The sequence below is a fragment of the Haliotis rufescens genome, unplaced genomic scaffold (assembly GCF_023055435.1).
Source record: "Haliotis rufescens isolate VD_foot unplaced genomic scaffold, xgHalRufe1.0.p SCAF_6, whole genome shotgun sequence".
Taxonomy (NCBI): domain Eukaryota; kingdom Metazoa; phylum Mollusca; class Gastropoda; order Lepetellida; family Haliotidae; genus Haliotis; species Haliotis rufescens.
Window position 1 is genome coordinate 56,730,360 of NW_025964334.1, and position 21,920 is coordinate 56,752,279.

The 21,920-nt window shown below is 40.8% G+C and overlaps 1 protein-coding gene across 3 annotated transcripts in view; it reads left to right on the plus strand.

Annotated features, from left to right (window-relative positions):
• The window catches only part of LOC124146845, a 61,647-nt gene that overhangs the window by 1,441 nt on the left and 38,286 nt on the right, over positions 1 to 21,920 (plus strand). For 2 of the 3 annotated variants that reach the window (XM_048386700.1, XM_048386701.1), the window contains 19 exons: positions 1,045 to 1,073; positions 1,743 to 1,910; positions 4,651 to 4,744; positions 5,523 to 5,668; positions 6,324 to 6,421; positions 7,460 to 7,560; positions 8,929 to 9,027; positions 9,199 to 9,303; positions 9,732 to 9,824; positions 10,412 to 10,423; positions 10,882 to 10,974; positions 11,296 to 11,388; positions 12,508 to 12,600; positions 13,619 to 13,711; positions 15,346 to 15,549; positions 16,956 to 17,048; positions 17,619 to 17,822; positions 18,305 to 18,397; positions 21,343 to 21,552. In XM_048386700.1, coding sequence (XP_048242657.1) covers positions 1,045 to 1,073; positions 1,743 to 1,910; positions 4,651 to 4,744; positions 5,523 to 5,668; positions 6,324 to 6,421; positions 7,460 to 7,560; positions 8,929 to 9,027; positions 9,199 to 9,303; positions 9,732 to 9,824; positions 10,412 to 10,423; positions 10,882 to 10,974; positions 11,296 to 11,388; positions 12,508 to 12,600; positions 13,619 to 13,711; positions 15,346 to 15,549; positions 16,956 to 17,048; positions 17,619 to 17,822; positions 18,305 to 18,397; positions 21,343 to 21,552 — 2,121 coding nt within the window. The remainder of the gene's footprint in view (positions 1 to 1,044; positions 1,074 to 1,742; positions 1,911 to 4,650; positions 4,745 to 5,522; positions 5,669 to 6,323; positions 6,422 to 7,459; positions 7,561 to 8,928; positions 9,028 to 9,198; positions 9,304 to 9,731; positions 9,825 to 10,411; positions 10,424 to 10,881; positions 10,975 to 11,295; positions 11,389 to 12,507; positions 12,601 to 13,618; positions 13,712 to 15,345; positions 15,550 to 16,955; positions 17,049 to 17,618; positions 17,823 to 18,304; positions 18,398 to 21,342; positions 21,553 to 21,920) is intronic. The other variant, XM_048386702.1, reaches the window with a different exon arrangement.

Consider the following 21,920-nt stretch of genomic DNA (forward strand, 5'->3'; position numbering starts at 1 on the left):
TCTCTACAGCTGATCCCAAATTGTGATTAATAAAGCAATTACTGCAATCGTATGTGTATGCTGAGGCTTTTGACAAACATTTGTTAGAATTCACGTATTTCCCTCACACACACACACACACACACACACACACACACACACACACACACACACACACACACACACACACACACACTCTCTCTCTCTCTCTCTCTCTCTCTCTCACACACACACACACACTCATAGATATACACACTCATACACACTCACACACACTCTCACACACACTCACACACACACTAACACATACACACATTCATACACACTCACACACACACTCATGCACACTCTCACCCTCACACACATCTCACACACACTCATACACGCACACACACTAACACATACACACACTAATACACACACATAAACATACGCACTAACACATACACACTCTCACACACTCACACATACACTCATATACATTCATACACACTTACACACACACTCATACACACTCACACACACACTAACACATACACCCACTAACACGTACACACACCCATACTTACACACATACACACACACGTACACGTCGCTAAATAAGTACTTGAACCTTGGAAGAGACGTTTAATCTCATTTCTCAACACCTCTATCTCACATTTCCCTTTCTGCATGTATAAGATTGAGTGAATTAATATTTATCGTCACACCGGCCTCATTTCAACCTTATCGGGACAGCATGTATCAGAGCACAGTACAGTTCATACACTTTCGTACAAGACACCATAGCGATCTCTCAATTGATGATTATGCGTCACGTTAAACGTGTACGAATATCTTCAAACAAATAGACAATAACAGTCTGCCTATATAATTGAGGCAAGCCAGGTCACGTACATCCAGGTGCGTTTTTAATTATACTTCTTAAATAATTACCTGTTTCGTTCCTGCATTCAGTATGTCATTTAGTGCTTAAACGTATTCCCATACTGACATGTTTTTCATCAACATATTTATAGATCTTTATAGAGACGAGGTTTGTAAAAATACGTATCTTGGTTTCAGTTACCCGACATCTGCGACAGAAGAGACAGGTATACAAGTCTGGCTTGGTTGTTATGTTACAATAGTTACCTCCTCTGCTACCCGGTCCCAGTTCGCCCCGATTATGTTTCTAGGTTTGTCAGCACCATACCCGTGCTCGTGGGTTTCACCGAAGTGGTAAACGTCTGAGACCTGCATCACTTTCCTCCCACATTAAGCTGACACGCCGTGATATAACTGGAATAATGTTAAAAGCGGCGTTAAACCCAACTCACTCACTCACTCACTCTGTTACCCGGATCTGTGCTTTGTGCACAGCGGCTTTCACGTCTATAAACGCCAAAAAATATGGAAATCAAATCTTAAATGAGCTCCACCTCATTGTGCCTATCTAGTCATTCTCAACAGGACTGCCGTCACATGACTGAAATATTGCAAAAATAATAAGCAAACAAACATTCTCACCTGTATTTTTGATTGATCACAATTACTTTTTTCACTTTAATCAATATGAATGTGTATTTTTCGTGATGTTCACGATTCGTGGTTATCATATTATTGAAAACTCAAACAGACTATAGGCAGTCTTATTTCAAAAACTCTAATTGCAATTGTTGTATCGGTACCTTTTACCTGGAAATTAGTGATTTCTGATGTTCCGAAGCATTCTTCGCGAACGATGTTTCATAAATGACTAATTAATCATTTTATCCTTTTAGACATGTAGTGCACTTTTCACTGCCATCGACGCTGGTCACACCATGTGTCTTACCGACAACGCTGATGTTACTGCTGTTACGTTGACGGAGCAAGCCAAACTGGAAATTCTCAACAAACATAACTTTTACCGAGGAGACACGTCCGATGCGACAAACATGCAATATGTTGTAAGTAGACCCAGTAACTGAATAGTTTAAGACTAACAGCCCCCCCCCCCCCCCCCCCCCCCCCCCCACCACCGTCGCCCACTCAATTATTGTGAACGCATGGTATTGATATTTTTATGTCCTTGTACACGGTCATTGTGCGTCGTCTATTCATGGTGGGACATATGAAGCTCCTGTCATCTGATCTTCTTTGTAGACGACCCGGATCTCGCTGTGCTTGTTGTAGGAATAGTTGTTCCTTTCAGTTCGGTGACCGTTAGGGTTGTTTTTAATCATCTATGACCAAGACACCCGTTGGGATTTTCTGGGTGGAGTTGGTTGCCAATACCTCATGTTTGTCGTAAGAGACGAATACAATGGTGATGGGGTGGTGAGGCTCGGTGACAGAGTTGACTGTGTCTCATCGTACAATGGGTGGTGTGGTGAGACTCTGTGACAGGGTTGACTGTGTCTCATCGTACAATGGTGTGGCGTGGTGAGGTTCTGTGACAGGGTTGACTGTGTCTCATCGTACAATGGGTTGTGTGGTGAGGCTCTGTCATAAAGTTGACTGTGTCTCATCGTATAATGGGGTGGTGTGGTGAGGTTCTGTGACAGGGTTGACTGTGTCTCATCGTACAATGGGGTGGTGTGGTGAGGTTCTGTGACAGGGTTGACTGTGTCTCATCGTACAATGGTGTGGTGTGGTGAGGCTCTGTGATAGAGTTGACTGTGTCTCATCGTACAATGGGGTGGTGTAGGGAGGCTCCGTGACAGGTGTAACTGTGTCTCATCGTACAATGGGGTGGTGGTTTGGTTCTGTGACAGGGTTTACTGAGTCTCATCATACAATGGGGTGGTGTGGTGAGGTTCTGTGACAGGGTTGACTGTGTCTCATCGTACAATAGTGTGGTGTGGTTTGGGTTCTGTGACAGGGTTGACTGTGTTTCATCGTACACTGGGGTGGTGTGGTGAGGCTCTGTGACAGGGTTGACTGTGTTTCATCGTACAATGGGTGGTGTGGTGAGGCTCTGTGACAGGGTTGACTGTGTTTCATCGTACAATGGGTGGTGTGGTGAGGCTCTGCGACAGGGTTGACTGTGTCTCATCGTACAATGGGGTGGGGTGGTGAGGCTCTGCGACTTGGTTGATTGTGTCTTACATTATTTGTACGACATTATTTATAATCCGTCTTGACATAGCTGGAATTTTCCTGACCACATAGTGAATAACACCTTAACACCTTCTTCAATTATACTCGGCCACCATAACATGGTTGCGATTGTGCAATATTGGCGAAACCAAATAGCTCGCTTAATATTCTGTCGGGGCGGTCGGGTTGCCTAGTGATTAAAGCATTCGGTAGTCACGCCGAAGACAATGTGTGAAGCCCATTTCTGGTGTCCCCCGCCGTGATATTGCTTGCCATATTGCTAAATGCGGCGTAAAACCGTACCAACTCACTCATTAATATTTTGTCTCTATGACAGACAACAAATATTCCAGCGATAAATACCTGCAAAAGAGGAAGTTGGAATCCATAAATCAGCGATGTCTTAATTGATATTCAATCAAGACTTAGCTGTATTGGTCGTGATTGTTTTAGCTGAGGTAAGGGGCAAAACAAGTATACCGCGATTTTTTTATGTATTTTAAATTAGAAGAACTCTTGTTAAATATGATAGTTTTTTAAGCCATTACTCGTGTCTGCAACAGTTTGTGAAAAGTAATCTGTGGCTGGGTAATTTTCTGAAAAATTAATTGGTTCAATGAAGACTGGGGTAAGAACTGATTTTCCAACCATATAGCTCTACCACGTCGTAAATGTTGTGCATTTGTGCCTCAAAAAAGGAAATATATTGATTTTCAAAGATAAGATGTCACGTAAGATTCCCATCAGCAATTGATAATAATGTATTTTTTTTCATTTTTGAAAGTAATAAATCATATTTTAAAATTATTTGTAGAAGTATTTTTTGGAATGCTGACTAAGCGTCAGTACAGTTCGTTTATTGGATATAATATCGCTAACTTAAGATATTACAGTTCAAAAATCAAAACATCTGATGAAATAGTTACATATTCTAGCTAGTTTACTGTCTGCTTATGTGCTGTTCGAATTAAATGAGTCATCAAAAGACTCGACTTTTGTGTCGTTTCAAAGGGCTGTCCAGCGCTGGATTAAGTTTTTGTCCATAACGTGACCTATCGTCCACCTATTAATAAAAATGGATCATGTATCAGCATCTTTGTAGAATCACAATCTCACAATGCCATTTGTATGTTTATCTTCACTGCGAACATGTGTATATTCGTTGTTTGTTTAGGCAACAAACAAACATTTACTTATCTATGTCAACAGTGATAATGGAGGGTGCTACGTGCGCATGCGCACCCTATTTGCAAACACCTGGTGTCATCACTGATTTCCAGTGATCTATTCATAAAGTTTTCACCGCTAATTTGCCTGTTACGCCCAACAGTATCTCTTTCGCAGATAATCCCGACTGATTAATCCCTCCCATAAGGCGATCGAATTAAGTGAATTCAAACTTCAGTTAACTACGGTTATAACGAACTCAAAGGGACTACTTATTTTAGTTCCTTATAACCGTAGTTCGTTATAAGCATATATGAAGCATAACTACAGCAAATAGTCGGGACCAAAAAAGTAAGTTCGTTATAGCCGTCAGTTCGTTATAAGCGTGTTCGTTATAACCGTAGTTTAATGTAACACTATGTTCTCTGTATTCATCTGCAGGTATGGGACGACGATGTTGCTGAAGTTGCTGCTAAATGGGCACGGCAATGCTCGCTCAGCCACGAAAGTACAGAACTACTGAGAAGGGTACCAAGTAGGTTCCTCTCCTTCTCTCAAGAGTTAATATACCACTCAAAATACGTTAATGACCAGCCGATCCTTTCATATTACTGAGGTTAATCTGTCATGGCTGATTCTTACATAATTCTATAGTTAATCTGTCCAGGCATGACAGACTAACTATATTAATATGAAAGGGAAAATGAAAAAATCAGTTTCCTTGGTGTATTTTAATATAATTTGTAAATAGGGCAAATGATTATCAAATGACCATCGGTTGTGTGCTGTTGCCACGAACATCAATTGTCTATGTACTGAAAGAGTGGATACGAAATCAAAACAGATGTTCGAGAGTCATGCACAGAAAGTAGCATGATGAAACTAGAATAGTAAGTTGCATGATGAAACTAGAATAGTAAGTTGCATGATGGAACTAGAATAGAAAGTTGCATGATGAAATAGAATAGTTAGTTGCGTGATGAACTAGAATAGAAAGTAGCGTGATAAAAATAGAATAGTAAGCTGCGAGATGAAAATAGAATAGTAAGCTGCGTGATGAAACTAGAATGATAAGTTGTGTAATGAAACTAGAATAGTAAGTTGCATGATGAAACTCGAAAAGAAAGTTGCGTATTGAAATTAGAATATTAAGTTGCTTGACAAAACTAGAATTATAAGCTTGGTAATGAAACTAGAATAGTAAGTTTCATGATGAAACTAGAATAGTATGTTGCATTCCAATATGATGTCAGTAAGCTCGCTGCATACGATGACACTTCCATGATAGGTTGCGTATGTGTTTGTGTTCATAGGGCTTCCAGGTATTCCAATTGGACAGAACATTGCCTTTGGACAGGACAGCTTCTTGACGGCTATAGCAGCCTGGTATGATGAAATCGAGTTTTTCCAGTTTGGCATCGGTTCTGTAAATGGCGAGGAAGTTCGCCACTATACACAGGTAAGACACACAGGTACTTGTGGAACACCACTACAGTGATACAGTGATGTATTTGTTGTTAATCATCCAATCCTTATAACTTGTTGATCTCATATTCAAAGACTTCGACCGTTTGTATACGCAACTCTACAGTATTCAATTTATCTGCTATGCAGGGGGTTCTAATGAAAGCATAGCGTCTATATTCTTATTCATGGAATGCAAATAGGATAAACTAATCAAAGTGTCAGTGTGTTTCACCGATAATCATCACTTGTGGTGACTAATGTAAGAGGACCAGCAACTAGATGTATTGAATTAGCAGGTGCATCGCTTGTGGTAATATGTGACTATGTGGTGTCTCCTTCGGCAAGTGACTTTGTTCATAATATGCTTCTCTATACCCAGCAGTGAATTGGTACCCGGTAGGATGAGATTGTACTGTGACTGTTAACCTTCTAGCACCTCACAGGCAGCTTGGGTTGTATACTCCCCAGGGAGATGAAATAAATTGCGAGCGCACACTGATCCATTGACCGGGGCCGTACTATCAAACAGCGCAAGTGTGCAGCACTTGTTGGATATTAGGCGCTTTACAAATCAATGATGATGATGATGATGTTGATGATGATGATGATTATTATTATTATTAGCTTTATGTGTTATTGTATTACAGATGACTATTGATGCCCTGGCTAGAATTGGGTGCGGTCAAGCATTGTGTGAAATCTCTGGACATCGGGCAAATTACTATGTTTGCAACTATGTTAGATCGTAAGTTCCATAATAATTTGAAAATTTAAATACAACAATCAGTAATTTTTTCAAATCGTGAATAATGACCAGTTACAAAATAATGAAAGATAAGAATAAAATATTTCATATTGTACATATCGTGATTGTAATCTTAGAGAACCGGCACTAGTGATATACCGCGAGAACCTTGTCATCTAGGGTATAAGGTTATGCAGCAAATGAATATTGTTTTAGCAATAACCACCCAATAAGAGGACACAGGGCAAAGGTTTAAAACATAGTATTCATCTTAGGATTTGAACTCGTGTTATAGATGTTACTGTTTAACCATTGGTTACAAATATGCCTCCAAATTAATAGTTATGCTGACATCAATAAAATAAACTTTAATGTTATATTTTGCTCCCTTCATTTCAACTAGAGATCTTGTCCCTGCATACTGTTACAACTATGTCCCTAGAGTGTGATAGGAGTGATATTAGATTATACTGGGCAAAAACAATAATGCTGTAAATGTAATCATTTCTTTAGTCAAAGAAATTATTTATTGATGTTGAAGAGAAGAATTTATTCCAAGCATAGAACGCATTAAACGAGAAATTATTCGATATTATGACACTACAAAATGTATTCAGAGCGCTAAAGAAAGTTTTGTTTCACGATTTGCCTACGCTGCATTTTTTTATTTTAAAATAGAGATGTTTAAACTGTTAATGTCCTCTTACCTTTAGACTGGTATAATAGAAACTGTCATTTAACCATTGAATAACCACTATGCAGAATAATTAATATATTTTTTTGCCTTAGGTAGTAATTATATGTACATTGAAATTACTATATATATGATATGTAGAATGTGGCAGTTGGATGACTGTCATCCAGTAATATTCCTACTTTGCAATATGTGAATTTGAAAATATGACAAAAATATCAATAAAGACCTTTTTCATAATCATTTTCGGGGACAAAGAGGTACCACACCATCCCCTCCCTCAGAAAAATTGAAAGGCCATGGACTTACGGTGTCCCACATCGTATTTGACATAATTATTTCAGACAGAGAAGTACGGAGGTAAGCAAGCCGTGGTGCAAAGTTAGTGATGCGACAACTACCTGTAGCATCGGCTGCTTAAAACGATCAACTGAGGGGCTCTGCGGTGAGTTTAGTTATAGTTATGATAATAATAACAACAATAATACTAACAGCCATAACACTGAAGACAATCAATATCTACTGGATTGCATACATTCATTCTTTATCCCATGACTAAAGTATTAAACTATTAGTCAAAAAGTTAGGAATAATCAGCTTTATAATCGGCAGAAATAGAGATTTTTTATTACATTAGCCAGCTGAAGAATAGATATGTATGTCCTAAATACTGTATGCAAAAGGCGCAAAACGCACAATGTGGTAAACGGAAATATCCATCGCTCTATGAACTATATATCATATGTACTGTTTGTATTTTCTTGGAAGATTGTGTCGAACATTAGGGATATATCGTATCAAGTATCGTCTGACAAAAAGTTGAATCGTCCACAAAATGTGTATGTTGTCTATCGTCAAGAGGCCAAACAGTAAACTGCTGATGTCTGATAGCTTTGACAAGAAGTAGGGTAGAAGACAAGTGATGTTGCCTGGTATAATTACCAATAGTCTGGTATTGTCATGGAGACCAGTAGCACAAGTAATATTGTCTGGTGTCTGTTGATATGATCCCAGTAGAACACAAGTGATGTTGCCTGGTCTCTGTTAATATTATCCCGGTAGAACACAAGTGATATTGTCTGGTGTCTGTTGATATGATCCCAGTAGAACACACGTGTTATTTTCTGATGTTTGTTGATATTATCCCAGTAGAACACAAATGATGTTGTCTGGTGTCTTTTGATATTATCCCGGTAGAACACAATTAATATTGTCTGGTGTTTGTTGATATTATCCCGGTAGAACACAAGTGATGTTGCCTGGTGTTTGTTGATATTATCCCAGTAGAACACAAGTGATGTTGCCTGGTATCTGTTGACATTATCCCGGTAGAACACAATTAATATTGTCTGGTGTTTGTTGATATTATCCAAATAATTCACATTTAATATTGTCAAGTGTCTGTTAATATTATGCCAGTAGAACACAAGTGATACTGTCTGGTATGTATTGACATGAAGACGTGTAGAACACAGTTGATATTGCCTGTACTGTCTGATGTCTGTTGACATTATCCCAGTAGAACACAATAGATGTTGTCTGGTGTATGTTGCCATTATCCCGGTAGAACACAATTAATACTGTCTGATGTTTGTTGATATTATCCAAGTAATTCACAATTAATATTGTCAAGTGTCTGTTTATATTATCCCAGTAGAACACAAGTGATACTCTCTGGTATGTATTGACATGAAGACGTGTAGAACACAGTTGATATTGCCTGTACTGTCTGATGTCTGTTGACATTATCCCAGTAGTTGTCTGCTGATTAGACGTCGAGGACACTACTGATAGTGTCTGTCTTGTCATTCAGATTGCGGGGGGAGAGTCTGCCTCAACTCCGGAACATTGAAACTTGCCACATGTACATGCGAATGTATTAGTGGTTTCTCCGGCCCAAACTGTGAAACATGTGAGTATTGTCTCCCCATAGTATGAGCCATTGTTGAAGTATTACAGGTCTTGTCAGAAGCCATTGGTCGTGTATCGCATGATTACAAGTCGTTAAGTTATATTTAGAAATAACTAAATCTAAAATTGTTTTTAGATTCTCTTCAAACAAGTTGTATCATCTATTTTTCAGTCCAGTGTCCAGCAGGTGACGAATTCTTTTGTAGCGGTACCACAAACTGTCGATTCGACAACTATAAGAGCGGCTGCCCCTACACATGCGGCAGCTGCCCATCAAGTGAGTGTATAATTGTCGTAGACGACCCCCCTGAACTATCTCTAGACCCGCCTTTGAGTCTTACACTTCACGTGTGACGTGTATTGCTGGATATGTGATAATATCGTCGTTTGTAATATGTTTAGCTCTCTTCCCATGTGAAAGGCATGGGTGGCCCTGTTATGTAAGGCGTCGCATTTCGATGTGTATAGTTGCGTCCCTGACGTGCCAAAAACTTATGATCGTGTGTTCGAATCCCATATTTTACCTAATTATGTTTATAGCTTTCATAGCATCATGCTCGTAGGTGTCCCCGAGGTGATAAATGTATAAGACTGACATCACTTCAGGCGTTCGTCTCACATAAAGCTTGCACACTTTGATATAATGGAAATGTTATTCAAAGAGACGTTTCGCCCAACTCACTCAAACTCTCATTTGTATTTTAGCCTGCACCAAGGTGTGTCAAAATGGTGGGAACGTCAACTCCTTGCCGTGTCTGTGCAATTGTCCTACTGGCTACAGTGGCGACCTCTGCCAGAGTAAGTATGGATTAGCAGCACTATACTGTTTCATGTTTAAATGTAGGCATACGTAGATGTATACAGTTTCATGTTCTATTTGTAGGCAGCACTACACCTTTACTTGTTTTAAGTGTAGGCATTAAAGGGTTATGGAACGCTGGAACCATGGACAGGGTTTTGTCTCTCTTATAAAGTGTAGGCACAAACATTTCTATTCAGTTTCATATTGTATTTGTAGGTACCATCTGCAGTTTACCATTACATTTGCATTTCTTTATAGAATGTTCATTTTACCGTAACATTTTACACTTCTGAGCATAACCACAATTACTTTATGTTATGAAGTGTTGTCTGTTTATACATATTTGTATTTTGGGAAAGAAATCATTCTTAGACTTGAAAGTGTCACGATACTTATCAAGCACGAAGACGGCTGGCAAATATATCTCTCCAGCATAACAGTTTGCCGTTGGAAGCTCATACTCCACATTATTTCGCCCTGATGACCTGTTCAAAAAGAATATTTCTTTCTATTTGATTTATTTTTTATTGTAGAAACTGATAATGACATTATAAAACCCTGAATCTTTTTTGTTCTGTTGCAGACACCCCGGGAGGTAAGTATACACAGGGTGTTGACGGTTGTGGGCGGGAATTGGGTTTAATGACGCTTCGAACATGTGGGCGGAAAGCTCGACGTTGTGTGGACGTCGGTGCTCGGAAACAAAGAATAATAATCAGGGGGAATCCTGGATCCAGTCCTTCACGCCAGGACGCACATTGTAGAAACAAACACAACACGGCTACCCGTTCCCTATATCGGACGTAAAAGCCCTAAAAATTATATAAAAATAACTATATTGTTAACAAATGGTTACATTACGATATGTCTTTACACAATCTCTTGTAAAAATACAATTTTTTGGGGGGAAATAAAAGGTTTTATATATTTATAATCTAACCCTCGATATTGCTCTCTGAAAGTAGTATAAATGATGTTTTTCTAGTTTTTGTCTTTACAGCTATTTTTCATCGATGAATCAAAGAATAACGTCCATCCTTTTTTCCGTGTTAGGTTGCACCAAATCGTGTCAAAATGGCGGCACTCTCAACTCTAATGCTTGCCAGTGCGGATGTCCTTCGGGCTATGGGGGCGACCTCTGTGAAAGTAAGCTTTGTGTTTGTTTGTTGTTGTAAGACATTATTAATATTCTCCAATAATAAATGAATAATTACCGTTATCACCAGTCTACCTTAGTGTTATCAAACCTAATCCAGGATATTATACTTTCCAATATACCAAAGCGTGAAGGACACTGATAATGTAATGCCGTGAAGACTTTTTTGCCGCCAATCTACCTTGCCAGATAAATTAATTGATCAAATGTCTTGTCAACAATTTGAAAAGAAGATAAGATCATTGTGTTTTTAACTTCCTCTGCATTTAGTTTTGTTAAACAAGTTTTTATCATTAATATTTCGGTTGTAGTTTGCACAAAGTCATGTCAAAATGGCGGCGGTCTGAACACTGCTACCTGCCAGTGCGCATGTCCAGCAGGATATGGGGGCGACCTCTGTGAAAGTAAGCTTCGTCTTATTCCTTTGGCTTTGTGGAAAACCTTTACATGCTTGAAGGATGATACATTATGGAAACTGTCTTTTAATAACACTGATTATCATACCTCCATGTCAGATTGATGAGATCTGATTGGTTCACGTGATCTTGATAAAATACGATGTATCCCGCCTTGGAGGGAAATACTTTTCTCAGCGGGAGAGTAAATCCCTTATACCCCGCCACGAAGAAAACAGAATGCATGTGGATTTCTAAGCGGGAGAATAAATCCCTTATACCCCGCGTTAGAGCAAAAAGCCGCACGCTTTTTCGAGTCAATGATAGTCACGCGACAGAGCACAAGTTGACCTCAGCTGTAATCAAGCAGCTGTTTTCTATCAAATTTGAAGAATTTGTTTTAATTATTTTACTATGTCATAATAAAACATGTCGGTAAGATATATTCGTTGTAGCAGGATCACTCGGGGTACGTCGGGTTTTATGCGGCCCGCGTTAGGATTTATACCGTTTCCTGTGGCTCGTATAAAACCTAACGCAGGACGCATATATATAAAACCCCATGTACCTACAGTGATCCATTTAGTGAATGAATGAGTATGGTTTTACGCCGCTTTTAGCAATATTCCAGCAATATCACGGCGGGGGACACCAGAAATGGGCTTCACACATTGTACCCATGTCGGAAATCGAACCTGGGTCTTCGGCGTGACGAGCGAACGCTTTAACCACTCGGCTACCCGACCGCCCCTCCACAGTGATCCAGCGTCAATTTCTATTGAAACAGTTTGCTTGAACAACAATCATCATGCCCACTCACTTGATCCTGATAATCTGTAAACTCATAGGTTTATTGTGTGGCGGTCGGGTAGCCTAGTGGTTAAAGCGTTCGCTCGTCACGCCGACGACCCGGTACGATTCCCGACATGGGTACAATGTGTGAAGCCCATTTCCGGTGTCCCTCGCCGTGATATTGCTGGAATATTGCTAAAAGCGGCGTAAAACCATACTCACTCACTCATAGGTTTAGTGAGTGAGTGAGTTTCAACGCCACTTTGAACAATATTTCAGTTACATGAGCTTTTATTTTTTTATACCGAACTTTTATCATTAATATTTCTGTCGTAGCTTGTACAAAGTCATGTCAAAATGGCGGCGGTCTGAACTCAGTTACCTGCACGTGTTCCTGTCCATCAGGCTTTGGAGGCGACTTCTGTGAAAGTAAGATTTCTTTAATTCCTGTATCTTGGTGAGTCAATGTTTACGTTCTCGAATGGTCTAAGAAGACAGGCACACTACGCTGCAAATAACTGTTTAGATTGGAAAAGCTTCAGAGACCACAGCATGTTTATGACGTAAATTATTTGTTCAGAACTGTGTTGATATGTTATGGGTGTGAAATGAATCCTTTAATGGGTTTAGATCCCAAACGTGTTCACGCAAACAATCCTAAGAACGTTGAGGTGGTGAGGTGAAAAGGGGTTCAACGTCGCGTCTACGATTATTGCACTTACATAGCGACGTGCATGTGTGTGTGGCTGCTTGTAGCAGTCCGGACTAATGCCGATGTTATAATGCTAGCCCACTGAGATACCATGACAGTTTAACATGAAGACCCCACACAGACACAGTATACTGACTTATTCTAACACGGTTGTTCGCAAACGCTATACTCACATGTAAAATGTCATCTACAAGATTTAACTCCTGTGTTGCTCTGTGGTAATGTAAAAATATATTATAGCTAAAATGGATAGAATTATCATTAAACAGAATGTTATGAAAAATGAGCGGGCCACTGTAACTTGATAATACCCTCATATTGCTTGACGACGGGCAATTATCACGCCTGCTGTTAGCCGACGTCATATTGATGTTCAATAGTGACGTCATCTGGTTTGTTCTATGACGTTGCCATATTTGTAAAAGTGGGTCAGTGACATTCGTTGTGTGTTGATTGCAGTTAATGTTTCAAAGCCGATAGTTTTTTTTGATAACCAATTGTACCCATTTTAGCTATAATACCGGTAACGCTATTTTTCAGGGCATTATCATTTGCAGAAGCCCTCGGCCTTTTCAACCGCCGTCCTTCGTCGGGCAGTCAATGGAAAACCTCGGGCTTCTGCAAATGATAATGCCCTGAAAAATAGCGTTACCCTTATAATAATAATGCAATATCCTACTTGCCTGCTGTTAAGAATATGTTCATGCCCACTTATCTATATGTATGTGTTTGCAGCCTGTAACAGGATATGCCTAAATAATGGTGCCCTGAATGCTGGCTCCTGTCGATGTAGCTGCCCCATCGGAACTGGGGGAGACCGATGCCAGGGTAAGATTATTCGGGAACTTAGAGAGCGATCTTCTGTGGGTGGCTGGGACTTATGTTTGAGTTGTTTTGTTTATTTTCCAGTCAGAGGTATAGAGCATGCATGTTTTACTCTAAAAGGGGAGCCAAAGAATTGGGGGACGAGGTGGGGTGGGGTGGTGGGAGTGGGGTCACAAGAATTCTTTCTTGAACATCCATGCCCAGTGCAGGATCTGTATTAATACGACCTGGGGATACCATTTTTTTCACAATTTTCGGAATAACAGTAATACTACTTTTTTTTACAAAAAACCCCAAGGCACACCAAGAATATCCAGAGACTGGACCCTTACGAATGGTCAGGCAGTAAAAGATAATATTGTAAGCCTGGTCGAATATGGTAATGCACCACGTGTCGTTATCAAAATTTTGCAAAGAACGGTTTGTCTCTCACGACGGTTTATTTCTATTTTAAGACAAAAAAGGGATTAAATGGGATTCGATGCCGGGAGTATCCTGGGCCTTAGAGCAACAACTGCCCTTAGTCTATGCTAAATGGTGGGAGCAAAGATCGTCTTAGAGATAAGATCCCTTTATAGAACCAGACCGTGGTGGTGAAACAGTTGGTTTTTTTTTTCACATTCTACTAATCAGGCAGTTATCTCGGACCATCATTCATGTCTCCATCAAATTCCAGATTGATGTCATATCATTCTAGAGTGATGTCATAACATTCCAGAGTGACGTCATACCATTACAGAGTGATGTCATAACATTCCAGAGTGACGTCATAACATTACAGAGTGATGTCATAACATTCCAGAGTGACGTCATAACATTACAGAGTGACGTCATAACATTCTAGAGTGATGTCATAACATTCCAGAGTGACGTCTTTACATCACAGAGTGATGTCATAACATTCCAGAGTGACGTCATAACATTACAGAGTGACGTCATAACATTCTAGAGTGATGTCATAACATTTTAGAGTGACGTCTTAACATTACAGAGTGATGTCATAACATTCCAGAGTGACGTCATAACATTACAGAGTGACGTCATAACATTCCAGAGTGACGTCATAGCATTACAGATTGATGCCAAAGCATTCCACAATGACATTTCAGAGTGACTTCATGTCTCACAGTTGTGAGAGTTCACAGTGCTTCAGAAAATGACGGATACCTTTTACATGTTACAATGTCAATACACGCCGTCGGTTCCAAATGAAATGTCCGGTCATCGATTACGAAATAAAACTCGCAAATCTGACAATACATAAAGGTCATCTCCCAAATGACATCTACGTTGGATTTATCAATACATTGCTGAATATGTCCTTTCAAACAGTTTACCTTTGACAAACAATGAAGGCAGATAACTACATGCATTGGCCAAAATCAGCAATACGGAGATTAATATTAATAAAATATCCTTTTCAGAAAAAAACAACATGAATACATATTTTGATTGAAGAATACAAGGAAAAGAAGTTCATATTCACTTGACCAGGGACATTTCTGGAATACCAAAGTGTTGTTGAGCAGTTGTGTTTTTTGTATAGCTGTAGGTGTTCCTGCAGTGTCTTGAAAGTAATGATGCCAGATCTGGACTGACGGGTTTCAGTGTATAAGAGAGGTTGACGTTTGTTGCAGATGTGGATGGTAACTGGGGACAGTGGGGAGGATGGAACACAGCATCCACTGCCTGTCCCGTCACGTGCGGAACCTCTGCCACTAAGGTCGTCAACCGTTACCGATCTTGTAACAGTCCCATTCCTCTGAACAACGGCCGGACCTGTGTGGGAAGTGATACGGATTCGCGTAATTATAACTGTCAGCTACAACAATGTCCACAAAGTGAGTATTGAGTTTGCGGTGGAAATGTGGACTCCTTTTGCTTACTGTCAGCTCTTTCGTTCCAATCCATCGTTGCTGAAAATGTGGATGCTGCTGAAAATTTGGACAAGGTTACCTGGTGATGAAACACTAGCTGTACATGCAACAGCAGCAAAACTCGGCTCCATTGTGAGAAACGAGGTGCTGGGTGCTGGGTGTTGATGCTGTGTGCTGGGTGTTGATGCTGAGTGCTTGATTCTTGGTGCTGGGTACTTGCTGCTGGGTGCTGGGTCCTGGGTTTTGGCGCTGATAGTTGGGTGTTGGTACTTGGTGCCTGGTGCGTGACGCTGGGTGTTGGTACTTGGTGCCCGGTGCGTGACGCTGGGCGTTGGTACTTGGTGCCTGGTGCGTGACGCTGGGTGTTGGTACTTGGTGCCTGGTGCGTGGCGCTGGGTGTTGGTACTTGGTGCCTGGTGCGTGACGCTGGGTGTTGGTACTTGGTGCCTGGTGCGTGACGCTGGGTGTTGGTACTTGGTGCCTGGTGCGTGACGCTGGGTGTTGGTACTTGGTGCCTGGTGCGTGACGCTGGGTGTTGGTACTTGGTGCCTGGTGCGTGACGCTGGGTGCTGGGTCCTGGGTTTTGGCGCTGATAGTTGGGTGTTGTTACTTGGTGCCTGGTGCGTGACGCTGGGTGTTGGTACTTGGTGCCTGGTGCGTGACGCTGGGCGTTGGTACTTGGTGCCTGGTGCGTGACGCTTGGTGTTGTTACTTGGTGCTTGGTGCGTGACGCTGGGTGTTGGTACTTGGTGCTTGGTGCGTGACGCTGGGTGTCGGTACTTGGTGCCTGGTGCGTGACGCTGGGCGTTGGTACTTGGTGCCTGGTGCGTGACGCTGGGTGTTGGTACTTGGTGCCTGGTGCGTGACGCTGGGTGTTGGTACTTGGTGTCTTGTGCGTGACGCTGGGTGTTGGTACTTGGTGCCTGGTGCGTGACGCTGGGTGTCGGTACTTGGTGCCTGGTGCGTGACGCTGGTTGTTGGTACTTGGTGCTGGGTGCTGGGTTTTGGTGCTGAATGTTTGATGTTTGTGATGGGTGCTAGATACTTGATGCTGGGTGCTAGTACTGGATGCTGAGTACTGGGTGCTGAGTACTGGCGCTCGGTCCGCGGAGTTTACATCTAAGGAGATATAAATTCTAAGCAGTCGTAATATGTTTAACCGATATATTCACCATTATCTGTTCGCTCGTACATTTTATACATACAAGATGTTTCCTTGTATATAAGAAGTTACGGTTAGCAAAAATGAATCTCTTAAAATACGCTTACGCATGCAGTCTTCAGCCATGTTACCGTACTCCACAAAACCTGTTGCCATTCATAGTTATGCCCTAACAGAATAATTAACATAAGGTTTATTTCAATTCTAGCGTGTACAAAGTTCTGTCAAAATGGCGGCATTCTGAACGCTCCCTCCTGCGTGTGTGTGTGCCAGACAGGTTACGGGGGCGACTTTTGTCAAGGTAAGACTTGTAGTATTAACGCATTTCGCAAAATATGAAAAGAGTAGGTCTACGGTATAATAAGGTCCACGGCAGGCCATCAAGGAAGACACAACTAATCACTGTGACATGAAACATGCCAAATACAGTGAGACTTTGGTAACTAGCTCTGACCCTGGTAGTCAATACGCTCGGTCGATAGCATTGATACATTACTGTGTTCCTTGCTAGTATGAACCATTTCGTCCAAAAAACGGGGTACCATTGTTTTATATGCATGGACGCATCCTTCTAAGTACCAGATTTACTGGAAACTCATTGTAACATTGTTAACTGTTATATAAATACGAGGACCTGGTTGCCAAGTGGCATTAAGTCATCATAATGATATGTGCAAAGTTGCTTCCCTTTGGCGTGCCAAGATCCGCTGACCGTTTGGGTTGTCAAAACCATAACCGTGAATGTTTGCTTCACTTCAGGATTTCTACCGACATTATAAGCTGCATCATCGTAACTCCACTGAAATAATGTGCAAAGCGACGTTCATCTAGTCACTCTCAGTGAAAATAATTAAATATTTTCTTGTTTTAGACAGGAATGGAAACTGGGGGATGTGGGGAGGCTGGGACACAGCGTCCAGTATCTGCCCAGTGAGCTGTGGAGTAGATGCGACTAAGGTCGTGTACAGGTACAGGCAGTGTGATAATCCGTTCCCTCAAAACGCTGGTCAGTCTTGCCCGGGCTTGTCAAGGGAATCCAGAAATGACAACTGTGGACTCAGCCAATGTCCACCAGGTTAGAATTTGTAATCATCATCATCATCATCATCATCATCATCATCATCATCGTCGTCGTCGTCGTCATCATCATCATCATCATCATCATCTACATCATCATCACCACCACCATCATCATCACCATCATCACCATCATCATCATCATCATCATCATCTACATAATCATCATCATTATTATTATCATTATTATTATTGTTGTTGTTGTTGTTATTATTATTATTATTATTATTATTATTATTATTATTATTATTATTATTATGACGTACGAGTAGTGTATATAAAAATATCACAACAAGCCTCAACGTGGCGAGTGTCTTTGTCTATAACACTTTTGGTCTTCCAAACCTAATGCTCAAATTTCATGTCATTAAATCATTTTAAGAACCCAAGGAATCCTTAATCTATATATGTATTTAACTCACCTTGTTTCACTCATACAGTTTTGTAATCAATATTTGATCATATATTGTTTTGTTATAGCTTGTACGAAGAACTGTCAAAATGGCGGCGGTCTGAACGTTATCTCCTGCCAGTGTGTCTGTCCAGCAGGATATGGAGGAGACACTTGTCAAGGTACTGCACTGTCCATCACTAGCTTTCATTCCACATCTTTCTAAAACCCATGAAGATCCGGGGTAGAATCCATGCTTGCCGAAAAGGTGAATATGTTTGTCGTAAGAGGCGACTAACGGGAACGGGTTGTAAGGCTCGCTGACTTGGTTGATGCAAGTCATCGTATCCCAATTGAGTAGATCGACTGCCTGGTCTAGACTCAGTTAGCTGGAATATAACTGGATTATTGCTACGTGTGACGTTAGAGAAAAAAACAAACAAACAAACAAAACAAATTTCTAAATCTAAATTGGAATTACTCTCGAACAACAATTATATACTATTTTTTATGAACAAGACACGTTTTATTGACTATCCAATTGTCACACAAAAGCAATCAATGTTAATAAAAACTCTAAATGAAAGTGTCTTCTTTTGTTGTAGATATATGCATTTTCCTATTAACATTTACCAATGACAACTAATGAAAGTGGTCATTTAAAGGTGTAAAATCATCTGACATATTGACTAATTCAAAGTAATTTCTTTCATTGGATTTCCTACAAGAAAGAAGGTGTTTGATTGTAAAACAGAAAAATGTTCAAATTTTCTTAGAATTGATAAAGTCTTATGAAACCCATAAGTTCTATAATGTCGTTGTTCAAGTTCAGAGGTGGTGAGGTGAAATGGGGTTTAACGTCGCGTCCAAGATTATTGCACTTATATAGCGACGTGCATGCACGTGTGTGTGTGTGGCTGCTTGTACTAGTCAGGACTGATGCCGATTTATAGTGCTAGCACACTGAGATACCATGCCGCAGTTTAAGGTGAATACCCCACTCAGACACAGTATACTGACTCCGAGCCGACCAGTCCTTGTCTTATCCCCTTAATGCCGAGCGCCAGACAGGGCAACAACAAGTTCCATCTTTTAACGTCTTTTGGTATGACGCGGTCGGGGATCGAACCCCGGACCTTCCGCTCTCCGGGCGGACGTCCTACCATTAGACCACGGAGGCGGTCTCAAGCTCAGACTAGTAGTGATGTTATGTGTAATGTCCCACGCCGTCAGGATACGATGCCTCTCAAATCACCAAGCCTGTTCACCCCATCAACTAAGTCGTCTCGTACGACTGTCAAATGTTGCTTAGGACCATTTCTTACCAGTACTCCCAACTGAAGTGTTGGGGTATGTCACTGAGACGATGTAGTTGCCCTGGTTGTAATTGGATAAGATTGAGATGATTACTGAATATGTCTATACTTCAGTTCCTGAAGGTCAGAGGCGCTGTTCGTATTTCAGATTGAGATGGTCAGTGGTTCTGAGTGTTTTCCCGACCGAGATGGTCAATGGTCTATATTTCAGATCGAGATGGTCAATGGTTATGTCTGTATTTCAGATCGAGATGGTGAATGGTTCTGTCTATATTTCAGATCGAGATGGTCAATGGTTATGTCTGTATTTCAGATTGAGATGGTGAATGGTTATGTCTGTATTTCAGATCGAGATTGTTCAATGGTTGTGTCTGTATTTCAGATCGAGATGGTCAGTGGTGTTGTCTGTATTTCAGATCGAGATGGTCAGTGATTGTGTCTGTATTTCAGATCGAGATGGTCAGTGATTGTGTCTGTATTTCAGATCGAGATTTGTCAATGGTTGTGTCTGTATTTCAGATCGAGATGGTCAGTGGTGTTGTCTGTATTTCAGATCGAGATGGTCAGTGATTGTGTCTGTATTTCAGATTGAGATGGTGAATGATTCTGTCTGTATTTCAGATCGAGGTGGTGAATGATTCTGTCTGTATTTTAGATCGAGAAGGTCAGTGATTCTGACTGTATTTCAGATCGAGATGGTCAGTGATTCTGCCTGTATTTCAGATCGAGATGGTGAATGGTTATGTCTGTATTTCAGATCGAGATGGTCAGTGATTGTGTCTGTATTTCAGATCGAGATGGTCAGTGATTGTGTCTGTATTTCAGATCGAGATGGTGAATGGTTATGTCTGTATTTCAGATCGAGATGGTGAATGGTTCTGTCTGTATTTCAGATCGAGATGGTGAATGGTTATGTCTGTATTTCAGATCGAGATGGTCAGTGATTGTGTCTGTATTTCAGCTCGAGATGGTCAATGTTTATATCTGAATTTCAGATCGAGATCGTCAACCGTTATGTCTGTATTTCAGATCGAGATGGTCAGTGATTGTGTCTATATTTCAGATCGAGATGGTGAATGGTTCTGTCTATATTTCCGATCGAGATGGTGAATGATTCTGTCCGTATTTCAGATCGAGATGGTGAATGATTCTGTCTGTATTTCAGATCGAGATGGTGAATGGTTATGTCTGTATTTCAGATCGAGATGGTCAGTGATTCTGTCTGTATTTCAGATCGAGATGTTCAGTGGTTTTGTCTGTATTTCAGATCGAGATGGTCAGTGGTTTTGTCTGTATTTCAGATCGAGATGTTCAGTGGTTTTGTCTGTATTTCAGATCGAGATGGTCAGTGGTGTTGTCTGTATTTCAGATTGAGATGGTGAATGATTCTGTCTGTATTTCAGATCGAGGTGGTGAATGATTCAGTCTGTATTTTAGATCGAGAAGGTCAGTGATTCTGACTGTATTTCAGATCGAGATGGTCAGTGATTCTGTCTGTATTTCAGATCGAGATGTTCAGTGGTTTTGTCTGTATTTCAGATCGAGATGTTCAGTGGTTTTGTCGGTATTTCAGATCGAGATGTTCAGTGGTTTTGTCTGTATTTCAGATCGAGATGTTCAGTGGTTGTGTCTGTATTTCAGATCGAGATGTTCAGTTGTTTTGTCTGTATTTCAGATCGAGATGGTCAGTGGTGTTGTCTGTATTTCAGATTGAGATGGTGAATGATTCTGTCTGTATTTCAGATCGAGATGGTGAATGATTCAGTCTGTATTTCAGATCGAGATGGTCAATGGTTATGTCTGTATTTCAGATCGAGATGGTCAATGGGGTGTCTGGGGAGGGTGGAACACTGCTTCAACGATCTGTCCGGTGTCATGTGGCACTACAGCCACGAAGGTGGTGTTCAGGTTAAGGAACTGTGACAGTCCTTCCACGCTGTTCAATGGCCAGTTTTGCCAGGGAGACAGCAGGCAGTCCAGGGAAGACACCTGTGGACTGACTAACGAATGTCCTGCGAAAGGTAAACGTGTTGTCTCTCTTAGAACTAAACAACGATTACTAATTTGAAGCCTACAAGTAATGTCTCCCTCTACTTATATTCCTTTTCAAGGACACACAACTAAGTGACTTCAACACCACAGTTATCTTTTTTATAAAGTATTAAGCATTCAACAGCCATTCCGAGGCATACATTCCACATCCAGGGCCTTAAAGCTAAAATATAAATCTTGCCCAGCCCATTTCCTATGAAGAGAGTTACACACACAAACAGCAGGTCTCAACCTAATGATACTCAAAAATATGCGGGCACATTCAGTCTACGTAGTGATTACCAATCAACAGGACTGCATTTTGAAGATCATGGTTACTGGGTAGATGTAGACATAA